The 18,064-nt window shown below is 38.3% G+C and overlaps 1 protein-coding gene across 3 annotated transcripts in view; it reads right to left on the bottom strand.

Annotated features, from left to right (window-relative positions):
* Positions 1-226: 226 nt before the first annotated feature.
* Positions 227-18,064, bottom strand: part of HIRA (histone cell cycle regulator) — a gene marked incomplete at its 5' end in the record, with an annotated part of 32,376 nt that continues 14,538 nt past the window's right edge. For 2 of the 3 annotated variants that reach the window (XM_083873990.1, XM_083873989.1), the window contains 15 exons: positions 227-1,052; positions 1,551-1,639; positions 3,311-3,474; positions 4,414-4,536; positions 5,696-5,801; positions 6,779-6,837; positions 7,586-7,747; positions 8,476-8,624; positions 9,430-9,534; positions 10,286-10,505; positions 12,431-12,601; positions 13,967-14,161; positions 14,598-14,683; positions 15,285-15,503; positions 16,070-16,175. In XM_083873990.1, coding sequence (XP_083730116.1) covers positions 936-1,052; positions 1,551-1,639; positions 3,311-3,474; positions 4,414-4,536; positions 5,696-5,801; positions 6,779-6,837; positions 7,586-7,747; positions 8,476-8,624; positions 9,430-9,534; positions 10,286-10,505; positions 12,431-12,601; positions 13,967-14,161; positions 14,598-14,683; positions 15,285-15,503; positions 16,070-16,175 — 2,071 coding nt within the window. In that variant the 3' untranslated portion in view covers positions 227-935. The remainder of the gene's footprint in view (positions 1,053-1,550; positions 1,640-3,310; positions 3,475-4,413; positions 4,537-5,695; positions 5,802-6,778; positions 6,838-7,585; positions 7,748-8,475; positions 8,625-9,429; positions 9,535-10,285; positions 10,506-12,430; positions 12,602-13,966; positions 14,162-14,597; positions 14,684-15,284; positions 15,504-16,069; positions 16,176-18,064) is intronic. The other variant, XM_083873991.1, reaches the window with a different exon arrangement.

Below are 18,064 nucleotides of genomic sequence, written 5' to 3'. Positions count from 1 at the left end.
GTCTGATCACGCTGTCAGAGGAAAGATAATCCAGACAGAATTATTTATTTCTAGACACCTTACCGTGATTCAGCCTGTGTTGACATTCCTGGAGCTGCCTGTGCCCTTTGTAATAATTCAAGACCATGTTTTTGCTTTTCGTTTTTTTTTAACCAATGCAATGTTCTTTTATTTTGTACTTACAAAAAGAGCCACCCCATTGTATCCCTCCCCCTCCCCCCCCAAAATGCCTTTTACAAACATTGAAAAATTAAAAACCTGATGATGACATGTTAATTTGGTAGAATTACTTTGAAACATAGCCTTTGAAATTAAACTCCTACAAGATGACTTTGTAGTGATAGCCTGATTATTGGCCAAATAAAATTCCTTATTACAAGTTAGCAAATTCTAGTACAAAAATAGTCCATGTGTTAGAACAGCCTCTTATTATTATTATATTCACAGGAAAGAGTCTATTGGCTGCATAATACCTTAATATTTATGAAATTTCTTTTTACGTGGCTCATTCATCTAATTCAATATAGTGTTGAGCCTCAATAAATCCTCAGGCAAAAACCCCTAAACAGGGTTAAATATGCTGTTCAGTGTACTCTGAAGTACTGTGCTTTTCACAGGACATCCAAGAAACCGCACAAACAGTTCTCAGCTAGTTTTAATATTAAATGAGATCCAGATCCAAAAGGATCCCCCTGAAGTACATATCCATGACTTTCCAGAGAAACAGAGGTCACAGCTTCAATGGTCAAGTTTCACTTGGGAAACTGTCGAGCTCCTCCACTCAGCATTTCCAGGAATCTGCTGGGACCTCTGCAGCACAGCCCTTCTCCAGGAGTGTCCCCGCTGGCCGGGCTCTCGCTCCTCTTTTGTCTCTGGGTAATGCTGTTCAGCAGTTTCTCTCGGACCAGGTCCCACAGGGAAAATCTGGGGACATGTTACTTGTCTCTCAAGATGTCCAGCTGCTCTTGATACTCTGTGAAAAGCCTCTGGAAGCGGAGGTTCTGTCCAATAACAGGAAGAAGCTCTTTCAATAGTTCTCTCTTCCGTAAACCCTGCACAGAAAACACAACAGCATCCTCAGAATCTATTGTCATCATTAACGTGTTCCACAGAGCTCTCTAAGATTCATGCCCTTTTTCCTGCCTAAAGAGAGCTGTGTATTTATTTTCTCACTCTGCTTTCATGACTCCCAGAATAAAAACTGTCGTTACATTTCTCATGAAGCTGGAGCAGCCTCTGCAGTTCCAGACTCCAGGCTGTGTTCTGGGAAGGAAGACATGTCTTTGGCATATCCCTGTTTCAAAGCTGCTGTTCTGAGCAATGTGGAGAGCTGAAAATGCAACGCTCCTTTATCCGTGTGATACTCAAGACAGCACCAGAGCTCACACTGGGGCAACAAACATTTTTCTGTGGTTTCACATGGAATAAATCTCAGTGCCATGGGAGAAAGCCTGTTTATGTGACCAGAGCAGAGCATGGAAAGAAAAATAACCTGTAATTTTTACAGGAAACTCTTCCTTGTTCTTCATTAAACTACTATCAGGACTTACCATAACTGTTGATTCCCACTGACTTCCAGCTGAGTAATGGACTGGACCCAGTAAATCCTTGCATAATTCTCGCAAACGATATTCAAACCCTGGAGACAGTCAGAAATAAAATCAGATTTGACAGCACTTCACTACATATAACCACTCCACAATGCAGCAGACAACATTCAGGGAAGAACAACAAGTATCTGGAATAAAATAAAGCCCAAAACACTGATTTCTGGAAAGTTATATTACTATTCTTACAGAAATTATTTGGAAATATAAGATGATTTTTAGAGCTCTGAACAGTCTTATTTAAGGTTCTCAAAACCAAACCCACTACTAAAGATGATCTACATCAGGGAGAAAAATTGAAGTCTGAAGTAATTACTCCAGCTTGTTTTAAGAGCTGTCCTGATCTCAACCTCACTCTCCCCTCCCACACAAACATACCAGCTTTTAAAAAACCAAAACATCTTTAATAAAACCACACACAGTTTCCAGGCCACCTTTATTTACCCGAAAATCTGAGGGGGGAATTCCCTTGCAAGAAACAAAGTCTATTCAAGAATAACTTGCCAATTAAAATATATTAGATCAAGTATTTTATTGGATTATAATTCAGTAGATGTTGAAATAATCATAAGAATAAAGGGTCAATAACTGGATGTGCAATTTTCAAAGTTCAGCAGCTCTAGAAGACTGGTGAAGCAGCAATACACATCTGGCAAAGCAGTTTTGTGACATCCATCCATCCATAGCAGCAACATTTGGAGGTGCCAGAGGAACCCAGTGCATGCAACAGAGGTTCTCAATTGGTGAAGGCTTTTAAAAGTACAACCATCTCTTGAACATATGACCCAAGGTGAATATTTTAATTTAACTGGGGAAGGACAGAGAGAACCATATGCAGTTCAATGAGCTCTCTTGTTAAATAAGGTAAGGGTCAAAGGGCAAGAATTAATGGGTTTGATTTTAATTCTGCCAACACCTATTAGGTGGCATAACGTGAACCATTTCATTTCCCTCTGTGCAGAATGATTATGCAGGTGAGGAGTAAGGCTGAATTAACACAAAGGGAACTACTAAATTATGAATGCAGACAGGCAGAGATACAACAGAGATCTTTAGAATCCAGAAAGTATAAAGTCAGTTGGTTAACCTTGTTTAACATAATAGCATAGAGATAAAGCGTATTCAAATATTAAAACAGACACAAGGAACCTTCCTCGTGTGTTTCTTTTCTTACAGAATTTAACACGTGGAAATCACTAGTAGAGGCAGTTGGAATTTTAGAATGTAAAAAAAGAATGAAGTGCAAGCAATACAAGCAAATTCTCTGCAATTTTATGTGCTTGGGTACAAAGTGTACCCAAGCCAGAGACTGAGCAACCCCTCCATCTCCCATCAGGCAGCAATTGAGGAGGGTTATGCATTTTACACAGTGCTGCTGGTTTCCCTCAAACATCTGTAGCTGCTGCCAGACAATACCTAGACAATGCCTGACAGAGCACTGGGCTTTTTTACAATGCAATTGCCATTACTGGAGTCTGCAGATGGCACTGCCTCCCCAGCCCATGGTCTGTTCCCAGTCACTGTGTCAAAACAGGACTCCTGAGGACTGAGCAAATGCAATTTGGTTTGGTTTTAAGCAAAGCAGAAGCCAAGTGCTAAAAGGAGGATGTTAAGGGCAATCATACATATACATGGCATGAACAGAGTGTTTTTCAGAAGCCCATCAGAGCTGCAGAGAAGTAGCAGAGCCTGGCAGGTCTCACCTTCATTAACTAGGTACCGTGCATAGATAAGGAGCCAGTGGTGATATTCGTGACTGGATTGTAAGATAAGTGCTGCTGCTATCTGGTTCTCCAGGTATGCAAGTGTTGTCTCTTGTTGCACTAAATGAGGCATGGAGAACAATCTTGCAGCTTGCCTTCCTGAACTGCAAAACCAAAAAGATTAATGTGCCATAAAATCAGATAAAAGTTTAAGGAATACATCTTTTTGTAGCACTGGCTATACTGCACTGATCTTTTAGAGGCACACAAGATATAAAGTTAAAGCATTTTAAGGATTTCTTGCATATCAACACATAGTCATAAGAAAGCTAATTTGAAAAGAAGTAGCTAGTTATTAGAAGTTTCTTCAAAAAGGGAATTTTTCATTCTGTTATTGTCTCTCTCTCTCAAAAAGAGAGTGTTGTTTGTTTATATTTCAAATGCTTTTCACAACGAATTCCCTTTCCCCTGGAGAGAACAGCAATAAAATCACAAAACTCTACTCTTTTTTCTCTCCAGAAAAAAAAAACTAAACTTGGAGTTGAAGGGCAGAAATAGCAAAGAAATCTGCCTGGGAAATCTAATTCAAATCTAAGTGAGGATGGGCTATTAAGCTACCTACAGGAATCAGCTCTGGCTCACACAATTCCTTGGTGATATTTTCACATGTTAAAAATACTTACTAGATGACTAATACCTCAACTTTCTCAAAGACTTAAATATTAAATAAATAATAGATATAAATAAATACAGATTATTTGAGGCCAACTGAACTAACTCAAAAAATGTAGGCCTACTCCAGAAAGCTGGTAAACTAAAAATTAAAATGCAAGATGTAAAAACATGCAGTTTAGCTAATGAAAGTATAACAGAATTGTCCAATGCCTTACCCATCCAATAAAGAGGAGCCTTAAAACGATTATATTTAGAGCATGTTTTCCTGCCTCCAAAACAATCTCATAACAACATTAAGATACAGACTACAAGCATGCAAAGGATTAAAAAAACCACTGTCCATTGGCATTTCAAGAAGTAACTCAGTGGTTGAGGCCTGTGAATGAAGAACATGACAAAACCCAAACACGAAGGTGACACGCGCGTACTTTGATGTGCGTCCCTGTATGACAGCCAAGGGCCCAGAACACAGCATGGCTTCTTGGGATGGCAAACTAGTCCTGAAGTCTGCACATTGTGCTAGAGAGTCCTGTTTGTCAGAAACAAGATTCCTGAAAAAAAGCAAACAGTCAAGAAATTAGTCTGAGGAGTGCAAACAGCAACGTCAGCAGATCCAGCTCTGTTCTGCCTCAAAACCTGATTTGTGTTTTCACCAAAAAAATATTACTGAAGTGGCTCAGGAATTCCAGGGACCTTGAATATGCCCACTACCTGTCCAAATTCTGCTTGTGCAGTGTCCCTCCTACCCCCAAAGTTAAAAATATCAATTACATAATACAATTTACCATTAGTTTGGAAAGGAATTAACTCTCTCCTTGTCATTTTACAATCTAATAAGACACCATGACCCAGAATGATGCCTGGAGTGGACACAGGTAATGACTTTCTCATTAAGAACTTGATTTTACCTTATGTCAGGTCTCCCCCCCTCGCCAGACACACACACATTGACAATCTTTTCCATAATTATGGCTATCCCTTCATATGGAGGGAGCTGACATTACAGCTCCCATTCCCAAACCTAATTAAGGATATCATCTTCACTGGCTTGAGATGCCAGGAGAAAAAGTGGCTCAAAGCAATGCTAAGTTTAGACTTCAGACAGCACAGGGGTAAAATGGTGCAAATATTTAAAATACCCTTTGCTGCTTTATCATGTTTAAATTTGTATGATGACTAAAGGCATTGCTCTTTTATGTATTTCCCAAGCTGTGGTACAAACTAAGAAATGGCAGCAAATTCAGAATTATGGCTGAGAGCCTGTCCTCTGCTCCTTACTCCCTTAATAAAAAGAGCAAACAAGGTATTTTTCCTTTTCCAGAGGATTTGCTTTGAGTAGTTGAATAACAACAATTATTCTAAGGAGGAGTTAAAACAATAAGCCCTTTCATCCAGCAGGCTCATTACACTAATTACAACAATTATATTAGGATAAAAACATGTTATTTTTTTCTTCTTAGGAAGACAACAAAGAACTTGCTTTGGAAAGACACTGTAAATAATTTAACCATGGAAATTTTTCATAGGAACTTACGCCTTCCCATGGGGAAAGCCTATCTGATCCCCAACAAGACACAGACTCTTGTGTAGCCTTTTCTTGTGTTTAGTAATGACTCTTCCATGACTCTGAGGTAGAACAATTTCCTCTCAGTACATCAGAACACGTCAGTTCCTCTGAGTTGCCAAAGCAGGAAATAAGCCATGACTTACCATGTAGAAAGAGAAGGATTAAAGCAGTATGCCTTCCCATCAGACATGCTCATGACAGGAATTCCATGCTGAGTCAGCAAGATCTGAGAGACAGTTGCATCACTTCCTGCAAGTCAAATCAGACCAAAGTGTTTCTTTTGGAGTCTTGCCTAAGACTCATAATGGTAAAAAATGGCATCCACCATTAATTACCAGAAAAAGGTTCAATGTTGTTCTCAACCAACTGATAGGAAGGTCAAAACACCAGCTAATGATGGCAAGCACCAGGCTCAGTGCAGTAGCATTAACATCAATTTTGCAAAATACATTATCAATCTTGATGCTGCAAATTATACAGAACATGGGCTTAATCAGGAGCCTTCTCCTTACCTAGGGAAAATCTTCAGCAATTCTGCCATGTCTTTTGTAACCCAAGAAGCCTTTAGCCTTCTTTTCCCTATTAAGTTAAAATTAAAAACCCCAGCAGATTTAGAACAGTGTGCTCTCTACCAGCACAATATAAATGGGATAGCTGGAGTCTCATTTCCCAGTATGTTCCAAGCCCAGGGCTTGTGCATGCAACTTCTAATGATGACATTTGCAAACTACTAATACAACTAATTTCTAGCTAGTTTGGATTAGTACAGTATGGGTTAAAGATAAAACAGAAGCTAATGTACTCTGAGACATTGCTTTTTTGATGATTTGTGCTGTGCCAGATATTGCAGTGATTGCAACTGAAGATTTTTAAGTAATGAATCAGAAGATAATCAGTAGTTCATCACTGAAACAAACGTGCAAATTACACAGAGAAATTGCTGTAATAGCAGATTTATATTAAGTATTTATTTTGTGATCTTCACTACACTGAACTTCTACATTCAGAAGCAAGGCAGACTATAAGCTACAGAATTTCACACAAGTTTGCTACTCACTGATATTGTCATCATTGTTATTTCAAGAACTTCCCTTTTTTACACAATAATGAATGGAAATTATTTGTTTAGGCTTTTCAGGTTTCATAAAATTTCAGCATATTTTATAAATGGCACTAAACAGTACAGGTGGGCTCAAAGGTTGGTAATTAAAGGACTTTTTTATTACCTGAAAATATTGTTTGCAAAGACTCATCTCTAACAATGGCTATCTGCTTGTGAACATCCCTGAAAAAGACAAAATAACAAGTCTGCAGTCAACAAACAACTGAAAACTCCAAAACCTTTTAGCAAATGCTCTTCTTCACTACCCATGACAAAGTGGGGGGTTGGGGAGTTTGTTTAGGGATTTTTTTTGCTTTGACATTTACTTCATTGCTTCAACAAAATTATTTTGGCAAACTCAAACCCCTTATGGCAAGACAGAAGTTAATAGCAGAGAAACATTTTTATGGCTCTTTACCAGGAAACCTCATCACAACAAAGCAAATAATGAGGATCCAAATAACTCCTTTAGGAGCTCTGACTTGCCTGAGACATTAGATTGAATTCAACAACTGTCAACGAGTTACCAGTGTTTTTATCTTGGCATCTCGAAAATGGCTGGAGTACTTTGAAACTCATGTCCTTCATTGGTTAAGTGTGATGGAAAATGGAAATATCCATACTCCTCTTCCCCACCCCTCCCATTCCATTCCACATGCATCACAATCACTCAAGCTAGTGACTTCTAGCTGATTCTTTATCTTCACTCCAGAATGAAGTTCAGTACTCTGGACTGTCCTAGCACAGAAACAGCATTCTGCTGAAACAGAAACAGTCCTGCCCAGTTAACTCTGCATATTCTATTCAAAAGTGGACTTGTGGTCAGACCTGATGTGGTTGAAGCTCCTGTCTCAACAGCAGTGCAGTGACACAACTGAAGGTACCTATGAGCACGGCCTGAGCCAGCTGCTGCAGCCAACGTGGCCCTTACCAAACAGAGAGCGTAGCAGCAGTGGTGAGAGCCATGATGCAAGAACCTGTGCAATGCAAGGTGGAAATGGGTGTATTCAATATTATAGGAGGAAGAAGGCGACGACCACAAGCTGAAAATACTGACAATGTTCGTTTCTCACAGGCCACGGTTACAATCTCACTGGAAAAAACAAAAAAAAAAAACCCAAACATGAGACATTTGCATGTTGTCAAAGGCAAGTAGCATTAAACCAGGCTGTATTTTCAAGCTATCATATAACTTGGGTAAATTCTCCAAAAAATAATTATTGCAGCTTTAAGAAAAAATTTCAATACCAAGAGGAGAAGTGATAAACTAAACAGACCAAGGGGCATAGCTGGAAATATCAGTAAAGTTTTTTGGTTATACACAAGCTCTCCCTCAAGCCTCTACTTGTATTTAGCTTTAAAATCTGCTGCTTCTTTTTCAGACCTAGACAGAGCTCAGGCTTCAGAAATACACTTTTAAACTCTGAATTTGGAATTAGGCAAACTTGAGAAAAAATAAGAGAAGAAATAGCAGAAGACTCAGGAAAATACTTTGACATGACCAAACACGCCATTTTAAATTTTTCATTCTTTAGGAGTTAGCAGTTGAAAACCTGTCACTTATGATTTAGTCACCTTTAATGAAGAAATTTAAAGGAGAAATGTAAAAATACAGGAAAATAGTTGTAACTGGCTAATGTGAATTGTAATGTTCTAAGACTGCATCGAGTTAATACTTGAAGCAAAATCTGAGACTAAGAGTGGTGCACACTTTCACCAATAAATATTTATTATGAAAAGTAACTGTAAACTGTACTTTAGTACACCTAAAAATATCTTCTGGCCTTCAGGTCCCCCTTCCTCCAAAAGATATTCTCTTACCAGCTGCCTGCTGCAGCGAGGATTCGACTGGTGAGGACTGTCTCCCACTCCTTTCCTTCTCGGTTACACTTTAACCTGCTCAACTTTGAGCCCCCCACTGTGGTCATTTCATTCTCCACTTCAAGGTACATCGATGGATCTGAACTTATCTGAAATACAAAAAATAAAATAATTTTTGGAAGAGGAAAGAAACTACTTGGAAAAGCAGCAAGTACTATCAGAACCAAAACAATGCTGTCTTTAAGAACAGATTTAAATATGACATTCTCTGTTTAATGTGGCTTCAAGATATACCATGGCACTTCAAAAGAAGCAGACCTCTGAAAATCAGCCTTGCCTAAAACACAAGTAATTTCTTTGTATTTGAAGCACAAACATAAGGAAAGGCTGTGCTAGTCTGTCTCTGCTTCCTAATTATGGGCACCAGATCAAGTCTGTATGTGCCCAGTCTCCCCACAGTCTTGCAATTGGAACCAGACTACCTGAACACACCTAAAAACTGTTTCATAAATACCTAAAACATTACTATTTGCCAGCCTGCTCAGATGCAGAGCACCTCCAGAGGGCTCTCAGAAAAGCCCTGGTTTCACTCCTCAGTGGTGTATTCCCAAGAGCACTGCAGTAACAGTGCAGCAGCCACTCCCCCCAGAGACTCTTATCTCCACCACACACTGGCTAACCAGGAGGGGGGACTGATGAACCAGAGGTACTCGCTCCTCTTTGGAGTTTAGCTGGCTCAGAAGTGTCCTATTTTTAGCTGATTTGCTATTATCTTTACTCATACAGACATATTCTTAGAAGCTAAAGTGTTACCATCTTGCTTGCTTGAACAAATACAGGCATTCAAACGTTCACGCATCACAGGATGTGAATAACCTTAGGATATTTAAAAGAAAGCAGGATATTTTTGTTTGTTTTTAAAGTATGAAGTGTTTTTCCTTATAATCCACTTACTTGCAAAGTAAACGTTTTCTGTGGGATTGGGGTTGGCAGTTTAAGTGCTAATGCTGGTGCAGAGATGCAAGCAGCATCCTTCTCAGAGGCCAGTGTAGCTGGGGACTGGAAAAAAAATTGCAGAAATAGTTACATTTTTCTACTAAAAAAAGTGAAAACCAAATATAGTCTACCAAATAGACTGACTTGAAAAAGAATTTTCTTAAAATTACTAATAATGCCAATTGCAAAATATTAGTCTTGTTCCAATTAATTGTATGAATACAAGTTTTTTAATATAGCTTCTAAGAATCAAAGAAAAACAAAGACTTCAAGTGTTTTTTTTTAAAAACATCCCTATTTTCAGCCTCAACTAATTCATGAAAATTCTGGTATATTACATGGAAAATCTAAACTCTAGATACTGAAAACACAGGTATCTATATGCCCTAAAATGATGGAAACTCTAATGCAACAACTTTAGGGTTCTGAGGAAATTCATAACCATTTAAGTCACCATATCCAAGTCACTTTCTTGTTCTTGGATCACTCTCCATCACACACCACCAAAAACTGATGGCATTTTATTTAATTCTATACAGTCATTTGGCAGGCCAGCACTACTGAGTATTCTGGGATCTTTAGTAAGTAGCTACATATCTACATAAAAGATAAACACATTTGCCACACCATGTGCACCTGCTTTTTCTAAGCTTAAATTCTAAAACCAGTAAGTTTAAAGGCATGGAAGAGAGATGGCTAAAAATTCTGAGGGACTGATACTACTTGTATTTCCCTGAGTCGATGGAACAAGCCAACGTGGGACTGACTTTATTACATGATCTTTGAAAGCCACGATGAATCTTAAATATTTCACCTGCACAGTTAAAGTTACTGGTACAAGTCTGGAGTCTTTCCGAGGCCTCCCTTTTTTCTTCTTTTCTACTGTTTCCCCCTCAAGTTCCAGTTTCCGTTTGGGCACACTGAGTGGTTTAACAGCTGGAATCTTCTCTTCACTGTCACTGCTGCTCTCCAGAATATCCTTGGGCTTATTGTCTTTAATTAAATTCTGATCCTTCAGTCTGCAAAAAAAAGGTCTGTAAAAAAAAAGCTGATTCCAAAAGTTGCCATATATCTTACACATTGTCTTCTTGCAGATAAGATGACATTTCTTAGCCCTCTTTGAGTGTGTTTCAAAATGCACAAAGGCAGTGGGAGGAAGCTGAAGAGGTATGGCAAACCCTTTCCAAAAGTACAATGTGCAATATATGTGAACCAATCAGACATATTCTCCCCTTTAAAAAAAATTAATCAAACCAGCAGTTAGCCATGGGATAAAGCTGGAAATAGCAACTTTATTTCAGCATTCAGTTCCAATTACCATCAGATCTCTTTCCCTGAGCTGATACAAATAATTCAGCACTCTAAGATGCAAGAGTAGCTCATCTTTTCCCCTTCAGTGGACTTTAGACTTTCTGCTTATTCATGTAGAACTTTTGTTGTTCTGTTCAGTTCTGACTGCTGCAAAATGTGTATCTGCAAACCATACACATGACTTCACTGCTCCAGCTTCCATTTCAGGAAACAACTGTGGAATCACAGAATGGTTGGACTTGGAAGAGATCTTAAATATCATCTGATTCCAACCCCCTGCCATGGGCAGGGACACTTTCCATTAGGCCAGGTTGCTCCAAGCCCCATCTGACCTGGCCTTGAACACTTCCAGGGGTGAGAACCAAACATTTTCTCTGGGCAGCCTGTTCCAGTGTCTATCACCCTCACACTAGGGGATTTTTTTTACTAATGTCTCATTTAAATCTGTCCTCTTTGAGTTTGAAGCTATTCTCCCTTGTGCTGTCACTACATGCCTCTGTGCAAAGTCCCTCTCCAGTTCTTTTGTAGCCCCTTTAGGCACTGGAAGGCTGCAATAAAGTCACCCTGGAGCCTTCTCTTCCCCAGGCTGTACAGCCCCAGCTGTCAGCCTGTCTTCACAGCAGAGCTGCTCCACTCCTCCCATTATCTTTGTGGCCTCCTCTGGAATTGCTCCTACAGGTCCACGTCCCTATATAACTAAACATAATGTAACTAATACACAGTACAATCCCTGTGAACTCTCTTGTTAACCATTACACCCTAAAATAGGTCATTTAATCATATTCATCCCCTTCCCTCCAATAGCTGGTTATTAACTCACACTGTTCTGCCATTTATTCCTTAACTACTTGGCTTCAGAGAAATACCTTGCATAATCCAAACCTTTTTTTCTCTGGCATCTGAATTATGCCAAACAATACACTTTTAGCCATATTTCACTGACACATTAGAAGCAATTATGAGAGTAATTTAATACATCTTGCTTCTGCATCGTATAGTCAAGCTCTTTGACATAAATATATTGATGTATAAAACCATATATTTCTGATAATAACTGGGGAACTACATACTTTTTTCTCAAGATTACTACTTTTTTATCATTTATTTTGGTGAAACAGGAATATTTATGCCATAATCCTATGTCACAAAACAAAATGCCTTTTTTTTTTTTAATCACATGAATCCAGAGCCAAAACCCTTTAAAATCAGAGAATCATCTCTGTATGCCTTCACGGCACAAAACTGAAATATAACTGCATCTGTGATGATGAGAGGTCATCTGCTGACATGTATGGTAATTTATCTTGAAGTAAATCTCTCTTGTACACAGATGCAGGCTGGCTATTTTTGGCTGGTTTTGTCTTCTAAGCTGCACTCAGTCACACAGCATGTGCACATACAGCCTCTTACAATAGCTTTAACTTGGAATATCTTAGAGAATCTGCTTGACACCAAAATGCCAAGCACAAATGTACAAAGGGATAACACCAGCACAGAATTTACCTATTTGTAGCTGCCCCCTTCCTTCCAATAGTGGAAGAAACCCAAAACAACTTCTAGAGTATCAGCAGTGCAACATCTACACCACAGAGAATCAGTGTTTCAACTGTACATTATTACCTTCCTCCCTCCCCAGGCTATGTCTTACCTGTCCACAACAGTCTGATTTGTGTTTGTTACAACAGCAGTCCCTGAGGTGGCTTTGGATCGTTCTGTGAATCGGGAATCAAATGCTTTCATAGGCTCAATCTTGGATGGAGTTGTCAACACAGAGGAAGACGATGCAGAAGGAGCAGCTGAGGCAGAGGTAGCATTTACACTGTCAAGAAAAGAGACAGCAAAAGAAGGAGGGAAAAATTTAGTACTGGTAAGGTGGATTGCTCATAAAAACTAGCATTCATGATACTGCCTAGAAACCATGTTGAAAAGCTTTCACTTATGTACATAATCAATTCTGATATTCTTTCTCCACTCTTTCATGCACCAGTGTTTTGCAAGCTTTGCCCACTCTCAAAAGCTGTCTATGATACACCTCAGAGCTTCATGTGGCCACATATCTGGATTAAAAAACCCTAATTCATGAATTGTGTATTTTAAAATCAGGAAGGAAATTATACTTTCAGCTGATACTGCAAAACGGTCACTTTTTAAAATGATCATGGGGGTTCCTGCTTTTACCCCTTGTTCAGGTTACCAAATATTTCCATTACAATATTATATTTCACTGTTTATCAGTCAAACAATTTGGGATGAAGTAATTTATGCCAGCTTTAGATTTTGTTGTTGAAAAATCCAACCTGATTATTAGGCCTTTCCAAGCATAACTCTAGAGCAAAGGAATGTGTTTTCCCCACACTAAAGCATTTCAGGATCTATTATTTCAATAGCTGTTTACTTTAGAGATTTTTCAATCCATTCAGAGAATGAATTCAGAGAATGAATGCCTCTAAAATAACTGATGGTTGTACTAAAAAGCTGCTAGAAGTACAATTTACAAAGAAAAGGATACTTAGTAGTTTCATCTGTCAATCATTTCTCATAGTCCACTCTCTCATTTTTAAATCTGTGGCCAATTTCAACTAAATTTGATGGAGAAGTAGAGGTTTCAATGATACTATGCTGCTACAAATGCTATAAAAACACACTGAGAAGAAGTCAGGTCAGTGCCACCACTAAGGGAAATACAAGCAAAATTCAGTTGTTCTGTAACTAATTTGAGAGACACACTGGGCCATCAGCACACGTGCACTGACAAATCAATGTCACTGTGCCCTGATGGGGTTATTATACAGGAAAGAAGGATCACCATGTCTGAAGAGAGGACACAGGTCAGATTTTGATGTAAAGTAGGTTTCATTACTTACATTACTAGAGCACCTTCTATTGTTTACTAATGGCAACTCACCAACCCATAAGCAAGTAATTTTGTTAAAGCAATCAGCTGTTTACTTCATTGCACTGAAGTTCACTGCCAGAACTATGTACATGGATTTACTCATTCCTGATTTACCAATATTTAATGTAACCAAACACTAATAAAATCTCAGTGTTTTCAGAAAGGTTATTTTCTTGGGGTTTTGCAGTAAGGAAACCACTTTAATAATTTTTTCATTCTAAAACTATAATCAAGAATTAAAAACTAAACAGACTTATGTAAGTGAAAAACAAAACAGCGAATACTGACCCATCTTTATTGGCTGCATCATCTGTTGGTTTTATACTGGCTGCTGTTGGCTCTAAAGAAGGCTTTGAAGTATTAAGGGAATTTGCTGCGTTAGAATCTAGTGACATGAGCTGCTGGTTACTTTGAGAAGACATCATTGAGCCAGACAGAGTTCCAGATATTGGGATGCTATTGAAAAATGCTGTAGAAAAATCCCTAAACAAAAAGACAAACAACAAATACATTTCTCAAAACCACTTTAAAGATAATTCAAAAATAGCTAGAATATTTATTCCATTCTTCCTTTTTCCACATGCAGATACTCATACACAACATAAATAAACCCCCAATTACTTTCCAGAGTAATTTCTCATGTCCAAAGGATATGAAAGCTGGTACTAATATAGATATGAATCAACAATACTTAGAGCATTGTTCACCTATAACAGTAAATAATGAGAATTAGCCTGATCTATTAGAAGTGAGATCTTATGGCCAAAGAACACTGGTTAAAACTGTATTTCATAAGGATACACACTTATTTCCAGTAAGTGCTTTATGATGCCCTAAGACACAATGCCAAGTTTGGAACAGGAAAAAACCAAAAAATAAGAAGGTAAGGAAGGATTTTAAAGATTACTTTCAGACATACCCAGTGTCCAGTTGAGCTATGCAGAGAGGTGTGATCCTCCTCCGACCATCTGCTGTTCGTGTTTCAACTTGCTTTTTTAGGAGATTCTGTTGGAAAATACATTTTATCATAATTTCTGATAAATAGGAAATGCTATTTTCATTTTTTTTTCAAACTGACAAGAATTTATATACTAGAAGAGGTGCTTCAATTAAAAATCTGTTAGCAAAGACTTTTTCCCATAAACACAAACACTTCCAATTTTCAATCTATCCATCTGTAGAAAAGGCATTTGTGGAGAATGTAATCTGCTCTCTACTTTAGAATCAAGTCTAAAACATTGTGCATATCAAATCTTTAAACATTGTGTTCTACGTATAGGACAGAATTAAATAATGCTTTCAACCTCTGTCATTAAGAAACTGAAACAGTTCTACAGATTTTCTGTCAGTAATTACTCTTGGTTTCGTTTCTGCACACCAAGAATTTTGCACCCATCACAGAAATATCCACAAGCCTGCTTCCACATAGCCTTACTTCTGCTTAAAAGCATTTCACTTTAACAAGTCCCAGTAAACGACACACTAAGTTGATCAGTTGGGCCATACACAAGCTGAAAGGTGCCATTCAACACAAATAAGGGCACAGAAAATGGTTCTTTCCTAACAGTTTGGTGTTTAGTATTTGACAGTGCCCAAGAGCACCTACCTTTCTAATGTCCTCCAGACTCTCCCCATTAACCATGCTTGCCACTTTGGGAGCTGTGGAGTTCCCAGAGCTGTCCCGAATCGACGTGTTTTTCTGATCCCCCTGCTGCTGCCTCTGCTGGTACTTGAGCATCTCTGGATTCTCAATAATGGTGGTGGACAACTGAGCTTCAGTCATGATAGCCAGGCTTTTGCCATAGGTGGACTGGTGAATGTTGCTCTGTGGGTGTTAAAGATGTGAGTGAGTACAAGTGCTGCCATGACATCACTGATAATACACAAGGGAATCACACAGATCTATGAAATCCATCAAATGCCCTCTGTATCATTTATACACCAGATTTTTTTTCTTTGTGTTTTCAACTAACACTAAATCAATATGTAAAATAAATGAAATTCAAAGCTCTAGTTGCTAATAGCAATGAGAGGAAAAACAGCCAAAAAGCAATCAATCAGTTTAAAAAGACTTGCATATATGCAAGTGAAAGAGTAATTTTATAGTGTTTTGAAGCACCCACTTCTTGTTTCCTTGGCCAAAGAATTACTTCAGATGTATAATGATGTGTAAGCAAGTGAATGTTTTCCAAATTCTTTCCAGAACAGAAATTAATACCGCAAATTCACTTCTTGATTACTCTTTTTAAATGATTTGTAAAGCAGACAAGAGCAATACATTTTCTATAATATGGAAATCAGTTACTACATACTTCTATAAACAGCTGGTATTTTAATTGAATCAATACATCCCTGAAATATGATCAAAGGTTCTCTGAGTGCTTACTGTACCTTTTCCTCCTCACTGAGTGGATCCCCAAGTTCATCCTGGGAGAAGTCCAGAAATGCCACTGATCCATCCATGGAACACACCAGGATTCCAAGTCCATTAAGGGTCCTGAGGGAAATAAAGGTCCAACTTTGTTTTTAATCTCTTTCATTCATGCAAAGTAGCCATCTGATGGATTGTTCAATAAAAATCTCAGCTTAAGATTTATTATCACAGCAATAACTCATGGAACCAAAGAAGTGGGACAGTGAGGAGACAGGATGAGAGGCAGCAGAGTCCCTGTGCCAATGCTCCTTTGCAGACTGCACAAGGATGACAGTACACCTGCCTGTGGCATGAGCAGCACCATGAACACTTTTCTGAAGGGGTAAACCAGAATAATGTTCACAATGAACAGTGAGAGAAAATCAGAACCACATTTCCTTCAATAGATGAACAAAATTTTTTGTGCTAATGGAAGTGGGTGAAGAAAAGAGCCCTCAGCTGACAAGCAGGCCAAAGACAGGCAAGAACACAGGTTGATGTTGTTATTGTTCATTATTTGGGTTTTTAAGCAAACTGCACATGTGATTATTTGTGGGGATACACAGTATCCCTCTTCTGGAGGTCAGGTTTTCTTAACAAAAAGAGAGAGGAGAAGCAATACCTTCTATCTTAATAGAATTATAATCTTGCATATGTAACCTATTATTGCACCATCGAAAAAATACTTGATGAATTTTGACTTCTACCTCAGACACTTTCAAGTACAGACCTCACAGAAACTGTGACACAGTAGCTTACAGATTAATTGTTACACAGAAGAGAAGAGGAAAGGAAAGCTGGCACAACTCCTAAGTCCTATCCAAGTTATTAAAAATCTATTACAAGTACCACAGCTATAGGCATTTGGAAACCCCTATTTTTGTGGCAGCTGGTGCCCTGGTAGCATCACATCCAGAGAAATCAGCCTCAGCACCATGAAACAAGGCACACCAACAGTACTTCAAATTAGAAAACAGTAAAATATGTTGAGAGTTTTCTGCTTGCTTAGCAGAGAAAACTGCTGAGCTCCTATTGACCTCTGGATCCAAGCAACTGTTCCGTGAAAACACAATCATTTGCAGATATTATGTTGACAGATTCAAGTCTAAAATTCTAACATAAAAATTATACAGATATAACAATATAACAGTATCAGGTTTCTCAGAATTTACTCAGTCTGTTTTCAGAATGGAGCATGTCCTGGGAACACCCCATATTATTAACATTTTAGCTATCCATTTCATATATAAAATATCAAAGTAATGGCTATAATTCTTATTTTATATGGATATAAAATATCAAGCTGCCTGATGATCTTTTGTCTCTCAAATATCCCACAAAACCATTTCCTCAGAAACTGCAACATGTTAACCAGCTATTACTCCCAATGACTTCATGCCATGAAAAATGTGCAAATTGCAGATGGAGAAATAAAAAGCACTACAGGAAAACTAAACTATTCAAAGCTATTGTGCTATAACAATAGCAGCACTTCTCATGAAATATTCCACTTGCTGGCTTTCTAGCTTTAATCTGTTAATGAAGGAAAAATGTTTTGGTTTTGGAAACTTTTTATTGTGGTTCACTGAACTTCATGGCAAAATCCACATATGGCATAGAGAAACCAGGAAGTTACACAATTGTAAGCCTTAAAATTCACAGTATAAACCCACCAAGAGATTGTTGTACTATTAAGGGAGAATTTCAGAAGTGAGGAAGTGATAGAATTAAGACAACCTGTGTCAGACAATCATAACAAGTAGGAACTCATTCCACAGCTATTTTACTGTGTCTCGTTCTAAATACATTCCTATTTGTCCAGTCAATAATCTCAAGTGACCATGTGCTAGTTGCTTATATTACTGCCAAAGATGCTGCAGCAGCAACAAAACCTTCAGCGACCAACTACTTGTGTTCCAACAACCTCAATCTGTATTATTTTAAAGCATTTCCACCTAATAAGTACACCTAAA

This window comes from Zosterops lateralis (assembly GCF_965231275.1).
Source record: "Zosterops lateralis genome assembly, chromosome: 17".
NCBI classification, from domain to species: Eukaryota; Metazoa; Chordata; class Aves; order Passeriformes; family Zosteropidae; genus Zosterops; species Zosterops lateralis.
The sequence above is the reverse complement of the archived record's forward strand: the minus strand, read 5'-3'. Positions and strand labels throughout refer to the sequence as shown.